We start from the raw sequence: 22924 nt of genomic DNA, 5'->3' as shown, positions 1-22924 counted from the left end.
AAAGCGACTAAAAAGCCCGCAAAGCGACTAAAATTTCGTAATCCTACGTAAACCTCGAGTGCAGAAAGACAAAGCGAAACTGCGAAGCTGAGTTTACTCATAATAGCGGGTGGAAAGCGTAGTAGCAGGTGGAAAACAACTCCCCGAGGGATCTCGGACCCAGGCTTCAAATTGTTAAAGACTTTATAGGGCTATTCACATCAACATTTACATGTGTGAGCCTTCTATGTTGTGCATTCAGGTGCTAGCCTTTGGTTCCCCGCATGCAAACTGCTATTCAACGGCTGCTACAAGTATCTTATCTGATAGGACTCCGGTAATGGCTGTGTATGTTTTGACATTGTTAAATTTTAACTAAATTCTTTTAATGTTATAAAATGTTGTGAAAATTGTAAGATTAGCTTTTTTTAGGGTGACTGTCAGTACCTGCTAATACCTATCAATGAAGGACATCAATGTGCGCTGGTTGGGCATTGTGGTTGACAGCAAAGTTACTCTGAGTAGTAAAGGGAACTAGTATTTACACTCCCAATTTCTACTTAAATAACTTGTTTCTTGAAAGAGTAAGAGCTTTTTATTATATAATGTTTAGTGCACGAACACGTTTAGTTCCATGATTGTGATGCATGTCCATCAGCCTTGTAATTCGAGGCAAAGTCAATACTAGACTTAACTGTGTCTATAATTTATTCGGAAGCGCAATTGGATATCACACTCTAAATTTGATAGCATTCATAGATTTGGTGTGAAGTATTTTCAATACATCCTCATCAACATCTAGCACTTTGTATCCAATTAGCCAATGAAGTATTGTAAATACTGGAAGCTAAGTGCAGTGAGCGAATAGCGCTCTGTTCTTTCCTACTAATATTCGCCTTGTTATATGATATGAATTCTATGTGAACAAATAGTTCAGATATTGTACAATTTGAGACTATGTGTCTATGTGGGACTATGTGTCTATGTGGGACTATGTGTCTCTTTGGATTATTTGTCTATGTGAGACTGTATGTTTATATGGGACCATCTGCCTATGTGAGACTACCTATGTGTCTATGTGATACAATGTGTCTATGAGGGCTATCCGCATATGTAGAACTATGTGTCTATGAGGTCTATCCACATATGTAGAACTATGTGTCTATGAGGGCTATCCACATATGTAGAACTATGTGTTTATGAGGGCTATCCACATATGTAGAACTATGTGTCTATGAGGGCTATCCGCATATGTAGAACTATGTGTTTATGAGGGCTATCCACATATGTAGAACTATGTGTCTATGTGTCTTACATGTCAACTAGATGAAGCCAGAGTATTTAGATTTAATGCAGAACAGCTGAACACTCCATTGTGGTTATGAATGAAACTGAAGTTTTTGTACCTAAAGGATGCCAATAGATTTGTCACGCTATCATGCTTTTGCTTTTTTATTGTAAAGTACACAGAAGGAGGCTGAAGACAAAATGATGACAAGAAATTTCTATAGAAATATACTGTATGTTAAACAGGTTGCACCCTTACAAAGTAACTCTTACTGTTGCTCTGCATGGGGACCTCTTGGGCTAAAATTACAACATCAAAAGAACTGCTTGTTTAACTCGGCAACAAACTAGCAAACTGAATAGGGCCCACTCGACTAGTACTGCTGTGTCCACAACTGATGGACCACCTGACTATTACTGCTGTGTCTACACCTGGTGGACCACCCGATTGTTTCTGCTATGTTCACAAATGGTGGACCATCCGACTATTACTGTTGTGTCTTCAACTGGTGGACCACCCGACCATTACTGTGGTGTCCACAACTGGTTAAAAGTTATTTCTACAGCAGTTTCTGTAGATTTATGCTCTACATAGCACAGTTTTTTAGCTGCAAAACTGTTTTTTGGACCATAACTTGGACACAGTAGGCGCATAATCGTCTCATACACTATAAGTTTAATATACTTAAATGCCATCTAGAAAGGAAATACATAACTTCATTATTTGTAAATGCGTAACCCAATTTCTTTCTAGAAATGTCACCAAAGGAGCAGCTCAGGTATTTGCTCAAGCATGCCTCTTCGAAAGAGGATGCCCAGAAGATAGCGAGGGACTTCATGTTGCAACAGAAATTGAAAGAGGCGCAAAAGAAGAAGGAGGTGGATCCTGTCACACAGGCTGATCTCATGATGAAGAGGCTCAGAGCAGCCCACCATACAGTGCGTAGATATTCCTATACTAATAGTTAACTAGTGTTAATAACTAATGTTTTGCCTGTACGTATATCCAGCACTTATCATTCTTATTTGATGAGTTCTCATAATTGATATTCATTACAATTCAGGCCTCTCTTCATGTGTCTCATAGCAGTCTGATCAACCTCCATTTTAGCCTGTCTTGACAAACTGTTGTTTTTGCGGAGTTGTTCCCCCGTCGATCGGGCGAGCAACACAACAGCTTGTCACAAAACGTACTGCACCTGATGCATCAGCTGCACTTATAGGGAGTTGTTCTTTTCCGTCTATGCGGCTTGGCTGCGATGTTATGTCGGTCGCTCCATTGGTAATCATAACGAATTTCGCGTAAAAATTTATGTAGAAAGAATAAAATTACAACGTTTAACCAGCGACCAGTCTCTGCGGTTAATTTTAGTAGAACTTGAGAACTTAGGCAACAACAGCGGCTAAACATGTCGTTATTTGTGCTCTCAGTCAGTTTTATTTCTATTTTTGTATCAGTCAGTTTTATTTGTTCTTATGGATTTTATTTTCAATTATTTTATTCTTAAATTTTACTAACGTTTACAACAAAAACTGGTTTTGGTTAAACGTAATCTTATTTTTTTCTACATAAATTTTTCCGTGAAATCCGTTATGAATGAATCCGTTACCAATGGAGCAACCGCCATAACATCGCGACCAAGCCGCATAGATGGAAGAGAACAACTCCCTTTCAGTGCAGCTGATGCATCAGGTGCAGTACGTCTTGTGACAAGCTGTTGTGTTGCTCGCCTACTCGACAGGGGAACAACTTCGCAAAAACGACAGATTGTCTAGACAGGCTACCTCCATCTATATACATGTATATATTTCTCAAGTCTGTATGTCATCATTACAGCTATAGCTATTAAAATCTTGGAATAAAGAGTCTGTGCCAAAGAAGATTTGATCTCGTACAGCCCTGTTTGCTAGTCCATCACCTTACTCAATAGGCCAAAGAGATTGATACACTAGCTAGCCATATATGTCGCTATTATGGAGCAAATACCCAACGGCTTTGTGCGGTAGATACGAAAAGCCGAACGCACTGAATGACCGAACAGACCGAATGATTTGAGAGTTGCCCTCTCGTGTGACTATTTAAGGATAAGGGTGCGTAACTCAAACTTCTATAAATAAAGAGCTCAATGAATTCCGTAGAAACATTTTAGAGGCTGTTGTTTATTTTCGCGCCAGTGAAGCACGCTGTGAATAAAAATATTACATATTCAATCGAAGTATTTTTGCTGTCACTATTGTCCAATCAATACTTGCCTTACCTTTGACAGATAAAAGGGAAATGCCTAGTAGAAGCAAAAGGTATTATTTGTTTAGTAGTATCGTTAACCATTGGTGAACTAGTAGCTAAATAACTAGCCAAAATTGTTTCTTTATTCAATTGAAAATGAGTGTTTTTTTTCTATATATAGTAATATTTATTATAATTATATAAAACATGCAATCAATATTATTTATAATAGATAATAATTGATTTATAGATAATAGTTGAGGGAGGGCAACTCCCAAAAGATATTCGGTCTGTTCAGTCATTCAGTGCGTTCGGCTTTTCGTATCTACCGCGGCTTTGTGTACGACGCAGGGTCATAGCATAACGTCATGAGAAGCTGTTGGCTCACATTATTAAAGGTTGACTTGCAACAAAATTCACATACCAGTTATTTGATATGAAAAGATTCACCATGTCTTACTCTGTTGCGTTGTAGGTGCAAAATATGTGGAAATGTGATTCCAAGCTCTTAAAAGCTCAAAAACGAACAGTTAATCGCAGCCACACGAGACCGCCGTAGTTTGGATTCTCTTTCCAAAACGGCTCAAATGTGACGTAGCTGTGAGAGATGGTTTCTGTTTACACTTTCATGCAACCTTGTTCGTCGAAATATTTTCACAAATATACTTCACGCATTCAATAAAACCATGTCTATTGTTTTTCGCGTCTGTTTTATCATCATTGCAATGCTGTCACTTTTAGCTGTGATATCTTATAGCTTACCGTAAAAATTCGTTTAATTTTTTAGCCTTAGCTTGAAGGAGTACGTATCATTGTCTGATAATCAAGATGAGCCTGTTGGTCACTTGTGATAATTGAAAAGTGCTGCAGAAATTATTTGCGAAGTATTGGGTCACATGATCAAACTACGACTTGCCGATTAGACCAAACCGAAACTAAACTGTAAAGTAGCGAGCATCTATATTTGATACGGGGTCTTCGGTAAAACCCGAAGTGTTTGTCATAAACAAGTGCTACGATAAGTTTTATATTGAGCTTTTTATTGACCTTTCAATTCACTTGAGAACATCACGTGACAAGACGATAACCAAACTGTAATGACTACGTCAGATAAATAAACAGATTCAAATCTACGGCGGCTTTTCGTTTTTGAGCTTTTAAGAGTTTGTAATCACATATCCACATATTTGGCACATACAACACAATAGAGTAAGACATGGTGAATCTTTTGATATCAAATAACTGTAATGTGAATTTTGTTGCACGTCAACCTTTAAGCGTACTCAAATTTTCAACTGGCAATGTGCCAGGCTAATAGCGAGCAACTCTCATTACTTCTCATTGTTTATTAGCCTGTCTTGACAAACTGTTGTTTTTGCGAAGTTGTCCCTCAGCGGGCGGAGCGAGCCAACAACAACTTGTCACAGTACGCACTGCACCTGATGCATCAGCTGCACTCAAAGGGGTTGTTCTTTTCCGTCTATGCGACTTGGCTGCGATGTTATTTCTGTCGCTCCATTGGTAATCAACTAATCATATCGGATTTAGTCCAAAAACCTATGTAGAAAAAAATAAGATAAAAACGTTTAACCAGAGACCAGTCTCTGTGGTAATCTTTAGTAGAACCTAAGAACTTAGGCAACAACAGCGACTAAACATGTTGTTATTTTTGCGCTCAGTCGGTTTTATTTGTTCTTATCGATTTTATTTTTAATTTACTTTATTCTTAAGTCCTACTAAAGTTTACCGCAGGGACTGGTCTCTGGTTAAGCGTTTTTATCTGCTTTTTTTCCTTCATAAATTTGTGGGCTAAACCCGTTATGATTACCAATGGAGCGACCAAAATAACATCGCAGCCGAGCCGCATAGACGGAAGAGAACAACTCCCTTTCAGTGCAGCTGAAGCATTAGGGCAGTGCGTATTGTGACAAGCTGTTGTTTTGCTCGCTCCGCTCATCGGGGGACAAATCCGCAAAAACAGCAGTTTGTCAAGACAGCTAACTATAAGACAAAACTCTTTTCTCATGATATGTAGTTTGAAAGTTAGAATGGCAAATGTTAAATATTGATATGTTAAATACAAATCAATTTTCTGTCCAAAGACTTTTCTACTACCCGGGCAACGCTGGGTAGCACAGCTAGTTACCAAATAAATTCTCCCTATGCTACACTCAAATGCCAGTTATTCAGCTGGATCATTAGTTTAAGTAGCATGCTGTATATGTATGTACATGTATATTGCAGCAGTATACTGTATATGTATGTATATTGCAGCAGTATACTGTATATGTATGTATATTGCAGCAGTATACTGTACATGTATGTATATTGTAGCAGTATCCTGTATATGTATGTATATTGCAGCACTATACTGTATATGTATGTATATTGCAGCAGTATACCGTATATGTATGTATATGGTAGCAGTATACTGTATATGTATGTATATTGCAGCAGTATACTGTATATGTATGTGTATTGCAGCAGTATACCATATATGTATGTATATTGCAACCCTATACTGTATATATATGTATATTGCAGCAGTATACTGTATATCTATGTATATTGCAGCAGTATACTGTATATCTATGTATATTGCAACCCTATACTGTATATGTATGTATATTGCAGCAGTATACTGTATATCTATGTATATTGCAGCAGTATACTGTATATGTATGTATATTGCTGCAGTATACTGTATATGTATGTATATTGCAGCAGTATACTGTATATGTATGTATATTGCAGCAGTATACCGTATATGTATGTATATTGCAACAGTATACTGTATATGTATGTATATTGCAGCAGTATACTGTATATGTATGTATATTGCAGCAGTATACTGTACATGTATGTATATTGTAGCAGTATCCTGTATATGTATGTATATTGCAGCACTATACTGTATATGTATGTATATTGCAGCAGTATACTGTATATGTATGTATATTGCAGCAGTTTACTGTATATGTATGTATATTGCAGCAGTATACCGTATATGTATGTGTATCGCAGCAGTATACCGTATATGTATGTATATTGCAACAGTATACTGTATATGTATGTATATTGCAGCAGTATACCGTATATGTATGTATTTTGCAGCAGTATACTGTATATGTATGTATATTGCAGCAGTATACCGTATATGTATGTATATTGCAGCACTATACCATATATGTATATATATATATTTATATATATATATAGTAGCAGTATACCGTATACACTGTACATGTATGTGTATTGCGGCAACATATTGTATATGTATATATATATATATATATATATATATATATATATATTGTAGCAGTATTCCGTATACACTGTACATGTATGTGTATTGCAGCAGCATATTGTATATGTGTATATATATGTAGTAGCAGTATACCGTATTCACTGTATAACTATGTGTATTGCAGCAGCATATTGTATATTTATATATATATATGTAGTAGCAGTATACCGTATACACTGTACATGTATGTGTATTGCAGCAGCATATTGTATATGTGTATATATATAGTAGCAGTATACCGTATACACTGTATATGTATGTGTATGCAGCTGCATACTGTATATGTATGTATATTGCAGCAGTATACCGTATGTGTATTGTAGCAGTATACTGTATATGTATGTATATTGCAGCAGCATATTGTGTATGTACCTCTAGGCAATGCTGGAAGAGCAAAGAGTTTTGTTAGAAGAGAAACATAAGCAAGAGGATCATGACAGAGTTAAGAGAGGATTACCACAGCGCTGGGGAACTATCAAAGTTGAAGATTCTGATGATGCGTCTGCATCCTTCTCATATGGTTAGTTATGATCCACAGGCTACGCTCTTTCTTGTTATACCACTTCTTGTGGTCTATTGACTCTATATTTTGCTTGCTTTGTATATTGAATTGTTTATTGATTGTCAGCTTTCTTTTTCAAGAGAGTAGAAGACAACTACTTGCCAATTCAGAGGCTACAGGGAATCATCATTTTACGTATTAATATTGATGAGAATTTAAAAAACTTCATTTTGTATGAAAAAAATCCTTTTGTTTTTTAAAGCGTGTCATATTTTCCCTAGTCATTTAAGGATGGAAAAAAAGGACTCGGAGTGGCAGCTAAGCTTTGTTCACTTTACTTTATCATGAGAGGTCAACGTTGAAAATTTCTAGTTATGGCAATATAATGGAACTCAGTTAAACATGACTACAATGTAAGACACTAATATAATTATTCAATCACTTACTGACAGCAAATACATCAGCTGTCACTGAATCAGTGTAAGTTACTGACAGCAAATACATCAGCTGTCACTGAATCAGTGTGAGAACAGTCAGCGATACACGATATGACTTGAGTTGAACTGGAAGGTTCATTTGCACTAAAATATGAGTGTCTTCGCTTTTTATATCCCTAAGGAATTTTATTACATACACAAATGTCAGTATTGTCCAACGCCTATTTTATTATTTAACAAGATCTAAATGGGTCTTAAATTTTTTGTCGCTACTTGTTAGAATTCTTAAAACACTAAATTTGGTAATACCTTAATTTATATCGCAAACATTTACAACAGCGTTTATGTTTAGATGGATCCCAGCTTTTGCCTTCATCAGTGAGAAAGTCTAGCCTTGATGTCAGTAGATCTGAAAGAGGGAAAAGAGGGAAGGCTCCCGCACTTCTGGATGTCATTAAAGAAACTCGTCAAGAGAAGGCAAAAGCGTAAGCGTTTGTCTTTTATTTCGCTGTAGAAACAAACATCAAAGGCATGACAATTCTAAACACTCGTTCCTTATACTTGTTTGTACTGCAGATAAACATTGCTAGTTTTTTATTCAGTTTTTTAGCCAATCTTTTCGTTATCACAAAATTTTGAACTGGGTTAAAACTTTCATTGAGTTTTTTTCGAAGTCGTATAAAAAATGGTTGTACATATTGGCCAAGGCAAACTGCGTAACAAATTGTAGTAAATTGTTCTATGGCTGTTAACTGTCTGTGTGAGCAAACCCTTGGAGATCAAGTATAATGTCTGGACATGTCAGAGTCCAGTGGCAGGAAACCTCGACCGCTGGTAACATATCTGAGTCCAGTGGCAGGAAACCTTGACCACTGGTGACATGTCAGAGTCCAGTGGCAGAAAACCTCGACCGCTGGTAACATGTCTGAGTCCAGTGGCAGGAAACCTCGACTACTGGTGACATGTCTGAATCCAGTGGCAGGAAACCTCGACCACTGGTGACATGTATGAGTCCAGTGGCAGGAAACCTCGACCACTGGTGACATGTCTGAATCCAGTGGCAGGAAACCTCGACTACTGGTGACATGTCTGAGTCCAGTGGCAGGAAACCTCGACTACTGTTGACATGTCTTAGTCCAGGGGCAGAAAACCTCGACCACTGGTGACATGTCAGAGTCCAGTGGCAGGAAACCTCGACCACTGGTGACATTTCAGTTGCAGAGAGCAGTTTAAGGTTGGATGTCATTCCTGTCATTACCAGTGGCTTTTTTGGAAATTAAACCCCTATTTTTTGTTGCGGGTCAGAAGTTCTAGAGCACCAGGACACTGCTGCTCTGTTAACTGTCTAATGAGATTATCGCAGCACAATGCAGCATTCCATGACATTGTCTTCTTTTGATCTTCTATTAATATATGAATACAACCCAAGCTATTTTACTTTTGATTTTTGCATATCACTTTGGTATGTCTGCAAACTTTTGTATCAGCAAAAGTCTAGCCTTGTGGTTTTTTCCCTTTGCAGAAGCGTTATGAGAGGCCCTAGCATTGCATTCAGTTCTGCCCTGCCGACTATAGAAGACAGCGAAGAGAGTGACAATGAGATGGTCGGTGGTGAAGGTCGTATCGAAACACCTAATCAAGATCCAAGAAAAAAGAGTCATGCCCAGCCATCAATAAGGCAGATCACGGAGTATACGCTCAAAGACCCTGCCATGTATAACACAGTTAATCTCAAAGTGAAGACTAACACTAGAGTATTCAAAAGGGTAAAAACTCCAGAGGATGAGCGGGCAACTCCGAGAGGTATGAGCTGTGTATAAATTACTTACACGTTTAAGAATAGCCGTAGATATAATCACTAAGAACAATAAAATAGGATTAATAGATGCTAGGATGAATTTGGTTTTAGCAATTAGAAGGGTCATGCACTAGGACAAGCTTAGCTCGTCAGTTAGTGTGTCTCAAAGGTGGTCGCCAGTTTTAGATTTCATTAATAATATTTTATTAAGAAAAATAAAGCAATTGCGATCACATTTTTGATATTGAACACGTGGTTTACTAATTCGCAAGATTTAGCTATCAAAATTACACTTTCTTTTAAACATAATGGCTTCTAAGGGTCGACAATAAGTTTGAAGTACCCAAAAAGTTGCCTGTTCTGCATATCTACAAGCTTTAGTCAAATGCAATGTACAAACTAGCCGATTTATTCCTGCATGTAATCTCAGTTATGCTATACCCTCAGCTACAGAATACCTTTGTGATTTGGTTACAGATTAAGAATTTTATGTGGTGCTGTTCTAGTTGGAGAGTAGAAACTTCTCATACAGTTTTAGGTTTATTGTTAAGCATATTCGGAAACAGCATAATCTTCCTCTGCATATCTTAATAAAAAATTTTAAATATCGAAGCAATCTTTTTTAACTATGGGCACAAAATTAAGTTTTCTTTCGGTTTTTTCTAGGGTTTTCCTCTTGGTATAGGATTTATTGTGAGATTTGGCAAAGGAGCAATTGTGGTAGGATGCTCTTCCATAGACCAATAATCCTGTGTGACTCGAACTACTGGTCATAAGGGTGGATCATAAGCCACCCTTATCACAAAAATTGTGTTTTGAATGATATTTTCTTTAACTTTAAAGAAAATTGTTTAAAATGTATTGTAGTATTTGTTGTACTTATTGCTTCTAATTTGACGATGTTCTTTGACTGCTGCGTGTTTTGGGCAAAAAAATTTAGATAGATTATTCTGTAGCAATGGCCATGACCTAAGTACATAGTCTAGTACAACACGAAGAATAAGAAATGACAGTAATTTATAAACAAGCTTTCACCTGGTTACTCAGATGCTGCTAAAAGTATTGCGAGAGAGTATTGCTGAACAACTGCATCGTATATCGTCATCCATATTCTCCTCTGTCTCAACTCAGATATCTGGCCCCTGCTCAGGAGGAATAAAGGACGAGTCAAAATACAGGCGTGTATAGCGTGGCTTGACCTGCTGGTTAAGGTACGGGCTGCTAAGGTCGCCAAAGAGAAAGAAAGGAGAGCAAAGGAAAGGGCAAGGCTGAATCAAGAGAAAGCAAGACTCGCTCAAATTGCTGCTGCTAAGAAAAATCCTATTCTCAATGTTATGGACAAATGTGAGTCTCATTTCTAGCATCCGTTCATACCAGTAACCGTCCATTTTCACCTGGTTGTTCCTGTCTATACCGGTTGATAGTGCCTATCTTTTTGTTAAATTCTGTCTGACCAGTTAGAGTCTCACCTGTAGCCTCTTAATTCCTGTCTATAGCAGTTGGCCGCTGTCTGTGTGTATCCGCTAACTTTTGCTCACAATAGATAGTGTTTGTCTGCGCTAGTTAATTATTATGCAAAATGGTTAGTGGCTGACTATTTTATATATTCTGTAGATTCAGCTAAGGTTTAATGGATCGGCTGTTCGACGATGTATCACTTGTGCTGACTTTATAAACTATCGATATACCATTGTGTGTGAACTATAATAACTAGAAATTATAATAAGTGTTTAATAAGTTCTCCTGCATGTTGAAATAAATGTTCATGTATGTTTTCTGGTTCAACTTACAGTTAAGCCGAAGCAAGTCGAGTTGGAACCTAAAAAAAAGGAGACAACTCTCAATTTAAAAAGTTATGACGATGTCTCTGACTCGGATGATGAGAAATCTCCAAGTAAGTTTTGAGTCTGTAGAGAAGTATTGATGAACTGCATACGATACCTTAACAGCTCCAAGCTTTTTTATTACAAAATATTATGATGTTTTTTGTTGTGTTAAATATTACTCACAAAATCTTGTTTTTTCGTTTTTTAAAATAGTTTATAGATGCTATATGTATACTTTCAAGAAATGGAAAGCAAGCCGGACAAACCTTCTGCTGATCAGCCAAAAGAGTCAGTAGCAGCTAAAACAGCAAATATACTTAAAGCTGCCTCTCAACCCGCTGCTATCCAAGGCAACCTTTCAACAGCTTCTAAAAGCAAACCTCTTCAGAAAAAGTCTAACGACAAGCCATCTAAACCGGTGCCTAAAGCAAATCAGAAAAAGGCGGCACCAAAGGAAGAAGAGCAGTCCACCTCCAAAGACAACACAAACACTCCGCTGACAGTTGAGAAAAAAGATGAACCTTCTTCAGTATCTGCTGAAAATCCTGCTGCGAAGTCTGCAGACGATGAAACAGAAGTTGCAGAAAAGTCTGCTCAGCCATCTGATAAGCCTGCGGAAGTCACTTCAAAACCTGTAGAGCCCATTGCTGAAGTGTCTTCAAAACCTGTCGAGCCCATATCAAAAGCTACTGAACCGAGTTCAAAACCAGCTGAGCCTGTTTCCACTATTATACAGGAAAAAGAGAAAGTCTCTCTGCATGATAAGGCAAAATTAGCATCAGGGCCATCAGAAGATGACAAACAGGTTGCTTAATACTCTGACATAATTCAGTGTCACCTACTTAATACTACTCTGACATAATTCAGTGTCACCTACTTAATACTACTCTGACATAATTCAGTGTCACCTACTTAATACTACTCTGACATAATTCAGTGTCACCTACTTAATACTACTCTGACATAATTCAGTGTCACCTACTTAATACTACTCTGACATAATTCAGTGTCACCTACTTAATACTACTCTGACATAATTCAGTGTCACCTACTTAATACTACTCTGACATAATTCAGTGTCACCTACTTAATACTACTCTGACATAATTCAGTGTCACCTACTTAATACTACTCTGACATAATTCAGTGTCACCTACTTAATACTACTCTGACATAATTCAGTGTCACCTACTTAATACTACTCTGACATAATTCAGTGTCACCTACTTAATACTACTCTGACATAATTCAGTGTCACCTACTTAAAAATAAGATTTAAAAACACTTATGCATATGTCACGTTGTGTTCAATACATAAAACATCTGTTTAAACCTACACGCATCCACATTACACAGCATTCTCTCGTGGGTACTGTAGGCAAGCATTATTGTTAATTGTCATGAAAAATCTTGTCTCATGCACAATGTTTCCATGACACTATGTTTATCACAATGTTTCCATGACGCGGTTAATCATTAAGTTTGCATCCGCAAGATGGAGATGAAAAAACCTGCAAGTCAAGTGAGTTTTGTTACTCGCAAATTTTTATCGAATGTTTCGTGCTTGCTAAATATGGAAACGGCACTTGCGAATGATGCGCAAGAAAATGCCATGCATGCTATTCCATTTTAAACACTTTCAGCACTTCAGTCGTTCCTATTTCAAGAGGATGCTGCTAAGTGAGACAGGAGTGTGCCGCTATGACCTCCCATTTAGAATTCCTTAGCATTTTAACACCCGCATTATTCCACATCAGGTGATTGTCCATTGAAACACCTATCACACGGTAACTCAACATGCTGATACCCAAACGCCTATCACACAGTAAATCTGCATGAGCACATGATTCCAAATCTGCATCATCCGTGCGATGGAAACATAGTGTAAGAGATGGAAACAGTGTAAGAGATGGCACATAATTATTTTTAGATTCACTTTATAGGCAATCATAAAAGTTACAGATACTTGAGATACAATTGATGTTCTTCTGCGAAATCCTTTCAAAGAGGATTTGTATCTCAAACAGGTTTCAAAGAGGATTTGTATCTCAAACAGGTTTCAGTCATTTGAGTCAAATCTAATTGCAGGGCAGTAAAAATATTTTTTTAAGTTTTTAAATATTTCTTGTGGTCAACCGTCATCATACTCTATTTCTATTTGGTATCTTTCTAGATTGCGGATGGACAACATTCAGACAATGCTGACATCTCCTTAGCTGAAGAAGGTAAGATACTTCAATTATTAATTGTTAACATCCAAGCAAAACACTCTGAAGCCTTTTTTAGTTTTGACAATAAATACTATTCTATCATCATGTTACTAATTTAATTACTAATTAGGTTACTAATTTAATTAATCACCCTATAATGTTTTAGTATCGCCATTTTTTTAGTTTCTACTATAGTTCCTTTTCTCTTCTACATGCTGCCATATTGTTAACATCTAAGAAATAGCCAAGTATTTTGTGTATAATTGTTTTTGATAGCTTATTATGACCAACTCAGATCAACCATCATAGCTTAGGCTACCAAACTCAAAAGGGAAACTAAATTTATCACAAAAATATATATACATACTTTTTAACAAGTTTAATAATGTGTTAAACTTAAAAATCCAAATCATTATAATAGCTCTTGTTGAGATTTATCAGCCCTTCCTATTCGCCTTGTTGATAATACCAACCTTAGTAGTGCTGGTAATACCAACCTTAGTAGTGCTGGTAATACCAACCTTAGTAGTGCTGGTAATACCAACCTTAGTAGTGCTGGTAATACCAACCTTAGTAGTGCTGGTAATACCAACCTTAGTAGTGCTAAAATACTTTCTTAACTCTTTGCTTTATGCATCGAAAAACCAAACATCAGTTGATTTGGATGTATCAACTTAACTCTGTATCTTAACGCTGTATGATATCTCTGGTTAGTTACATATATCGTATATCAGATGTTAACTCTGTATGATATCTCTGGTTAGTTTATAGCTGACCAGCTGTTACAGATAAATGATGATAAATGCTATTTTTCAGCAAAAGAAAAAAAGAAAAAGAGACGGCGCAGACGGAAAAAGCCGAGTGACACGTATGACTATGACACGCTAGATGGAAGGAAGTCGAGAGTACAGGTAAACTATATTGTTATTTTAACACATCGCATCATTAATAATGCTGTTTCAAAGTTAGTAGTCAGAGGCTAATGATCCATTGTAGAGACAAAAGAACTCATATTTTGCAATTTCTCCAATGACAGCTCTGTTAGAAGAACTATTGAATGAAGGCAGTTTTTGACTAGGTACCTAAAGTTGAAAAAATAATTAGTTTATATTTCAACTTTATTGCCTGAATGAAAAATTTACTCATTTTTAGGTTTTCTAATTCTTTTGCTTGTTATGTTTCATAGTCCACATATTGTTACATTACATCGTGACAAACGGCTGATTGTTAAAATTTTTTTAATCAAAATGGATTTTTTTCAAAACTAAAATGCGACTACAGATCTGTGTACTTAAAATTCACTTATTGTTTCACGTCAACTATAGATCCTTTATACTTTGTCTCGTGTCATTTACATCGCTTCTTGTGAGTTGTCTCACTCATGAATATTGAGCCTATTTTGTTACATCTATGACACTACCTCATGATCATCTGAAATTTTACTTACATGTATTTTCAAGTCCCAATCAATGTTTCACTTGCGTAATTGTAAAATATCAATTAGTATATAGCACTAAATATTCTGTATAGGTATGCACTATTATTCAAATTGCGAGTATTGATATATCCACATATACATCCAAATATGCTGTCACTAGACATCAACCTATTACTTATGAGTTATAATCAGAAACTCTTTGTGTTATTGCGTTAATAGGATTATTAGGTCTCAGTCTATAAGAGTACATTTATGGAATGATCATGATCCAATAAGATTAGAGAAAACGATTCTTAGTACAATATAATGTAGAATTCTAAATTAAATATTTATTGTATAATCTGCAGGTTCATCCTGACCCAATGTGTTAGGAGAAGACTACTCCTAACATAATAACATGTAGTTTACTAATGTTGAACATAGCATAAAAGTAGTTGTTTGCAAGATTATCCTGAATCAAGGCGTTAGGAGAAGACTACTCTTAACATAATTATGTTCGATTGATAGATGATGGACATGAAACCTATCTCAATGGTTGTGGTTGTGTCATATCTGGGTCAGTATAAATCTGACGATTGCTGCTTTCATCTCAACTCTTGGCCACTGTCAAGCATCCAAATCAATCGTTGCAAGACTAAATACTTTATTGTTGGTAGTTGGGGCATCAATATATTTTCTTTGTGTTCATTTAGCGGTATTGATTGGTATCATCAATATCCAATATTCATTGTATTCATTTATTGTCGTTGCTAAACAAATGGTAAATTCTTTGTCTTCAGCACATAATGTTGTTGGTGTTGTCATGGTAGGTGCACTCATCTACTCTACATTTCATCTTACTTTTTTACTGGTAGCCATCTTGTCGGGTAAGCTCTTCTCTTACTTGCATCTTTACATTCTTCTCATTTTACAATCATTTTACATAGTTATGTTTAGCTTGTTACTTTTAGCTTATGATCCTCATATCTAGTCTACCAGCAGGAATATTATTTGACTCATTTTATTATTTTTTCAAAAACAGTCAATAAAGGAAGAGAAACCGGATGAGTATATTGAACCGGTGCCAGTTGAGAAAACAAAACCAGAAGTTTTTGCTGTTGAACCAGAAGAGCCTGCGCGGGTACCTGACAGCAGGCCACCCTCTGTAGCCTCTGGTCGTGCGCTTACTCCAGATTATAAGAGACCAGACACTCCACCCCGTCCACCTTCAGTTCCTGGTAAGTATGCATTCAAGGCTAATTGTTAACAAATCTATATACGTGTTGGACATATTAATGTTAAACTGTCTTAATCTTTAGCTTCCTATCACGCCTAGACTATCCAAGTACATAAATGGTAGAGCAAGTTGTGTGCATGTATCTGTCCTATATGAATTTATAAATGTGACAGTGGCATGCAAAGACATTGATGTTTATTGAATTCTACGGCTAACATAATGACTTTTCTTTTATAATTACATCTACAAACTCTTTATGCTTTCCTAGTCTCTGTGCAGTGCTCTAACAATCCCTGCTTTCTTCCTAACAAGTGGAATTTATTTTTTCTGAATGTTGTATTGTTGTTGAAATGTTAGCTGCAGAAGTACCATCAACTCCTGAGCTGTTACTACCTGAGACAAAAGAGCCTCCCGCTAAAGCTCAGCTTAGTAAGAAGAAAAAGAGAAAGAAAGGTAAAAAACTAGTTGAAGCTGTTAGTAAAGAAGATTTTAGCTCAGCTTCTCCGCCTGCAACTGTTCAGGCTGTAGAACCTGAGGCTAAACCAGTAGCACCAACTAGTGTTGAACCAAACACAGCTGTACTAGCTGAGCCTGTGACAGAACTCATTAAGGAGCCTGACAAAGAAGAAGCTGTACTAGCTGAGCCTGTGACAGAACTCATCAAGGAGTCGGACAAAAAGGAAACTGCGCCAGTTGAAGCGGTAAAGCCTCAGTCTATAAAGAAGGGAGCAAAGAAAAAAGTTGGAGTAAAAAAGCCGGCTGAAGAAGAGAAAACTAAGAGCTTAGCTAAAGGAGTTGAAGAGAAGCCAGGAAAAAATACTCATACCGAAAAGGAGAGCAATAAATTGCCTGTTGAGCAAACACAGTTACAGCCTGCTAAAACATCAGCCGCTAAACAATTGAAACCGAATACTAAGGCAGTAGACCCTACTAAACCTTTGAAACCGAATACTAAGGCAGTAGACCCTGCTAAACCTTTTGCTCTCAAAGACATTAACTCCGCAGTGACTAGAAAAGAACAGAGCTTTGCGCCAGAAAAGTCAACTCATTCAGAATTTAAGAAACCTGACAGCGCTGTTCGTAGCAAAAGTAGGGGTACACCTAGCGAGCAATCAAAGAGACCTATCTCTTCCAAGCCTGTATCGGGAAGGCATACCGCGCATACACCGCGCACTCCACGAACTTTACGAACTCCTATCAACAGACAGGAAACTTCTGACCCGATAGATGAGGTTTTGAGAGTTAATACATCACAATTATCCGCACACGCTGAAGATAGCGGTTCAGAAGACGAGTTTCCCGCTCACCTAAGGTTCTTCACATCATCTGAACCTGAGCCAAAGAGGGCTTTATTTTCCTTTTTTGATGTACTGAATCTCAAAAAGCATATTCCAAAGAAAAAAGGACCACCTCCACCATTAACCCCTGAAATAGATGAAATCAGTCTAGATTCTGTGCCTTTCTCTTCAGAGCCAGGGTCTCCTACATATTCTAGACCGCCAACACCCCGTGAGTGTCGAATCTCTGTGCTTATAAATTTCTAACTCGTGTCATATGCTGTTGTGGTTTGCGTTGTATGAGTTGTAGGAGTTGTATGAGTTATGGTTTATGTTGTATACATACTGTTGTTAATTGTGTGATCTCGATGCTGCTTAGCTTTTTAGGGGTTTTACTTAACACAAGTAGCTCATGACTACATTTATTTCTTTACAAAATGAATCCTATTACAAGCTAGAGGTGCTATCAGTGTATCACTATCACTTTCATGTTACTATGTGAGCTGCAGTCAGATGACAACCAACTTTTTGTGTTCCTGTGTAAAGCTATATACATTGTAGTTTATAGTATATAGTGTATAGCATTGTAGTTTATAGTATATAGTGTATAGCAATATAGTTTATAATATATAGTGTATAGCATTATAGTTTATAGTATATAGTGTATAGCAATATAGTTTATAATATATAGTGTATAGCATTATAGTTTATAGTATATAGTGTATAGCAATATAGTTTATAATATATAGTGTATAGCAATATAGTTTATAATATATAGTGTATAGCAATATAGTTTATAGTATATAGTGTATAGCAATATAGTTTATAATATATAGTGTATAGCATTATAGTTTATAGTATATAGTGTATAGCAATATAGTTTATAATATATAGTGTATAGCAATATAGTTTATAATATATAGTGTATAGCAATATAGTTTATAGTGTATAGCAATACAGTTTATAGTTACTGTATATAGTGTATAGCAATATAGTTTATAGTTACTGTATATAGTGTATAACAATATAGTTTATAGTATATAGTGTATAGCTATATAGTTTTTAGTATATAGTGTATAGCAATATAGTTTATAGTACATGGTGTATAGCTATATAGTTTCTAGTATATAGTATATAGCTATATAGTTTTTAGTATATAGTGTATAGCTATATAGTTTCTAGTATATAGTGTATAGCAATATAGTTTATAGTACATAGCGTATAGCAATGTTTATAGTACATAGTGTATAGCAATATAGTTTATGGTACATAGCGTATATCAATATAGTTTATAGTACAAAGTGTATAGCAATATAGTTTTTAGTATATAGTGTATAGCAATATAGTTTATAGTACATGGTGTATAGCTATATAGTTTCTAGTATATAGTGTATAGCTATATAGTTTTTAGTATATAGTGTATAGCTATATAGTTTCTAGTATATAGTGTATAGCAATATAGTTTATAGTACATAGCGTATAGCAATGTTTATAGTACATAGTGTATAGCAATATAGTTTATGGTACATAGCGTATAGCAATATAGTTTATAGTACATAGTGTATAGCAATATAGTTTTAGTATATAGTGTATAGCAATATAGTTTATAGTACATGGTGTATAGCTATATAGTTTCTAGTATACAGTGTATAGCTATATAGTTTTTAGTATATAGTGTATAGCTATATAGTTTCTAGTATATAGTGTATAGCAATATAGTTTATAGTACATAGCGTATAGCAATATAGTTTATAGTACATAGTGTATAGCAATATAGTTTATGGTACATAGCGTATAGAAATATAGTTTATAGTACATAGTGTATAGCAATATAGTTTATAGTACATAGCGTATAGCAATATAGTTTATAGTACATAGTGTATAGCAATATAGTTTCTAGTATATAGTGTACAGCTATATAGTTTTTAGTATATAGTATCTAGCATTATAGTTTCTAGTATATAGTATATAGCTATATAGTTTCTAGTATATAGTGTATAGCTATATAGTTTTTAGTATATAGTATTTAGCATTATAGTTTCTAGTATATAGTGTATAGCTATATAGTTTCTAGCATATAGTGTATAGCTATATGATGTATAGGTATCTTGAACATAATCACATGCTTTTAGCGGTATCTGTCGCATCATGGGTAATAGAAACACCAGACTACAGTCGTGAGCCAACGCCGGCCCCCTCCCTACCAGAGTTGAGAAAAATTGAAACACCTGACTATCCCCGTATACCAACACCAGATCCATCAGTTGGTGAACCTGTTGATGTAACGCCATTTGGTAGTCCTCCACCTACCCCTACTCCTTCCATTGGTGAGGTTAGGTCAGTAACTCCATACGGGACACCCCCACCTACCCCTACTCCTTCAGTAGCTGAGGCTAGAGCAGAAACTCCTTACGGGACTCCTCCACCTAGCCCTGTTCCTTCCGTAACTGAAGGTAGAGTTGAAACACCAGACAACCCGTCCCCTCTTTCTCCTGAACCTTCGGTAGCTGAGGCTAAAGAGGAAACTCCTACAACTACACCTCCACCTTCGGAGAAGAAAAACAATTCAGGTGTGTGGTATTTTAAGAGATACAATCTATTTGCTGTACATAAAAATTGACCAGTTCCATATGTCTTTATGCATTTTTAGGATAGAAGCTCTAAACTTGTAATACTAAATATCTTCAATGTACATAATTTATTCCTAAAATTCAATCAATGTCAGGTAAGTGTCAGGCAAGTGTCACGTAAGTGTCAGGCAAGTGTCAAGCAAGTTTCAGGCAAGTGTCAGGTAAGTGTCAGGTGAGCTGACTATTGGCCACTGGTATCAACAGCTCAACCTTTTCAGATAAGTTCATAAAAGGTCATTTTTACATGATAACAAAAGTAAGGTTCATCCGACTGCTGTTCTTTGATATCGAATGGAGAACTTTGAACATGAACTTTGTAAATTGTATGTACTTATTGTTTAACAACTGTAAAATAAGAAACAACATCAACTATTTTTGTAATGAAACAAGAAGATTTATAGATTACCTTGACATGTTTTACTGGTGAAACTCAGTTTCATTACAGTTCTCAAGGCCACTCTAACAAGTTCCAATTTTTAAATGTTTCAATATACATGTACATTTATTTCGAGATAAGCTGGCTTTGATCTGTTCACTTACTTTAAAGGAAGGTTTATGTTAGATATATTATTGTTAGATATTCTTAAGAATTGCACAATTACCATAATCACCATTCTGTGCAGATCAAGAAGACATGCCTCTCGAAGATATTCAAGAAACTCCGAAAAAGACTGGTTTCAGCTTTTTCAAAAAGAAACCACCTCCAGAGGTTGAGCCTCCTAAAAGACCTTTCTCTTCAACATCTAAGACTTCAAAATCATCTCGCACCATTTCTATACAGCGCAATGGCAAACTGGCCACTGTTGATATTATCCGGCTCAGAAGACTACTTCATGAAGTCGATGCCGATGTCGATGGGGTGAGTGTCTAGCAGCAACTGACAACTAATAAATAAGAAGTTACTTATAACTAATTCTTTTGACTTCTTGCCCATATATAGTTTGTTAATTTTGACAATATCATATATCGTAACATTTTGGAGTATCAGTCACTATGTTGTTAGGTTGTGCTAGCGATCAATTTTACTTGTGGTATGATAATCGTGATCTGCCAATGGCGTGTTAGTCATCCCCTATTGACCATATGCTAGTTACTGTTTCCGGTTTCAGTTTATTTCATATTTGGCGGTATTCTCTTCCACTGTATCAGACTCTGTTGATGATGGATAGGTCATCAAACATTAAGGTGGTCAAATCTCAGTAGAGTTTCATCTTAAACTTATAAAATCTTTTGAGATAGTTTAAACTACCTTGATCAACATAATTAGCTAAAGAATCAACTTTCATAGCAGATACTCAACTTGTTTTCACAAAACCATAGAAAATATGATGCATTGTTCTACAACATGTTGCTGCAATGCTGCTGAGCACACATAAGTTTAACATTTAACCTTTATTTAACAACAGTTTGCTGCATGGCTTATTGCTGCTATGCAATATTGCAGCAAAGCATCGGAACTATAGGCTCACTTAACCCTATACAGTCAAAACACTCGGTAGCCATTTATTTTTTAGACCTGTTCATCATTGTTTCCTTTTCTGCTTTGATTTGTTTATTATTTGTCGGCTTGCATTGTGGATAGATGTCCAATTTGGTTCATGTCATTGCTTGGTTTTGACAAGCCTGTCCTGTCAAGCTGTTGTTTTTGCGGAGTTGTCCCTCCGTTGAGCGGGTGAGCAAAACAACTGTTGTTTTGCACGCCTGCTCGATGTGGGGACAACTCCGCAAAAACAACAGTTTGTCATGACAGGCTAAGTTTTGACTTAAAACAAAGATGTTGTAATAATAGTCTGAAGTCTGTTGTTTTTGGGTTTAGATTTTTTTCGTTGATTCATTAATTCTTTTCAATCTTTTGTAGCCTGTTAGAACAAAACCTAAAAAGGTTGTAAAGCCAATTGGTGATGAGCCAACAGATCTAACCTTAAATAAAACAGAATCACCGAGGGGTAAGAGATTTATAGTACATTAGTTAACAATGGTTTTTATACTGCTAAAATAAAGTTTCGCATTATTGCGCATCATCTTGTAAATACAGCATTAATCCTTATCATTTCTACATATCGCGAGTCATAAAAGATTTCTGTTTACCTGTTCAGGTCTTGATGCCTCAAGAGCTGCCGCCTCAAAACAGGCAGCTACTCCAGCTCCTGAAGAAAAGAAACCAGAAGCTCCACCGGCATTTAGTTTTAGCAACCCTGTGCCTAATAATCATAGCAAAGGCAAGCACCGGTCCCGAATGTACAGACGTAAGTCCCTGACAAATATGTCTATTTGTGCCATTCTTATACTCATTCTAGCTATCGTTATTGGAAACCAACAAATACCTGTTCCGTTTGCTAACTGCATGTTTACATAGCAATAGTTAGCGCTAATAAACATTACTACTCATGTTATTATTATTATTATTATACTCATGTTTGCAGCCAGCACTCCAAAGCTCTCAATACAAGATAAACATAGAATGATCATGGAGCAGCAAACAACAAACAATCCATTCGCTAATTTCCTGTCTCTCGATGAGTAAGTTTTCGCTCTCTTGAAATACAAGCAGACATTGGCATTGTCTGTACTGCGCTATCTTAGTTGTTTGTATTTACTAATGATTATGTCATATTGCACACGCCTCACTCTTTTAGTAGACCCTGTGAAAGGCGTGGACAATCCTTCGTTTTTTCGTGACGTCATTTTATCGTGGTCAGCCATCTTTATAGACAATTTTTTTGTCAGAAACACGAAGCTTTTGCAAAGATAATTTGAAAACAATGTTTTTGTTTCCAATTTTTTATTATA

General features: G+C 36.2%; 1 protein-coding gene across 1 annotated transcript in view; it reads left to right on the top strand.

Moving 5' to 3' along the window:
- The window catches only part of LOC137390578 (microtubule-associated protein futsch-like), a 78927-nt gene that overhangs the window by 11897 nt on the left and 44106 nt on the right, over positions 1-22924 (top strand). The window contains exons 5-20 of the mRNA XM_068076908.1: positions 2021-2205; positions 7179-7320; positions 8092-8224; positions 9262-9542; positions 10669-10881; positions 11330-11431; positions 11606-12168; positions 13537-13588; positions 14390-14484; positions 16033-16228; positions 16585-17736; positions 19637-20074; positions 20758-20993; positions 21993-22080; positions 22231-22380; positions 22558-22654. Of these exons, the coding sequence (XP_067933009.1) occupies positions 2021-2205; positions 7179-7320; positions 8092-8224; positions 9262-9542; positions 10669-10881; positions 11330-11431; positions 11606-12168; positions 13537-13588; positions 14390-14484; positions 16033-16228; positions 16585-17736; positions 19637-20074; positions 20758-20993; positions 21993-22080; positions 22231-22380; positions 22558-22654 (4123 nt within the window). The remainder of the gene's footprint in view (positions 1-2020; positions 2206-7178; positions 7321-8091; positions 8225-9261; positions 9543-10668; positions 10882-11329; positions 11432-11605; positions 12169-13536; positions 13589-14389; positions 14485-16032; positions 16229-16584; positions 17737-19636; positions 20075-20757; positions 20994-21992; positions 22081-22230; positions 22381-22557; positions 22655-22924) is intronic.

The sequence above is a fragment of the Watersipora subatra genome, chromosome 3 (assembly GCF_963576615.1).
Source record: "Watersipora subatra chromosome 3, tzWatSuba1.1, whole genome shotgun sequence".
Classification (NCBI taxonomy): domain Eukaryota; kingdom Metazoa; phylum Bryozoa; class Gymnolaemata; order Cheilostomatida; family Watersiporidae; genus Watersipora; species Watersipora subatra.
This window is presented reverse-complemented; position numbering and strand designations above follow the sequence as displayed.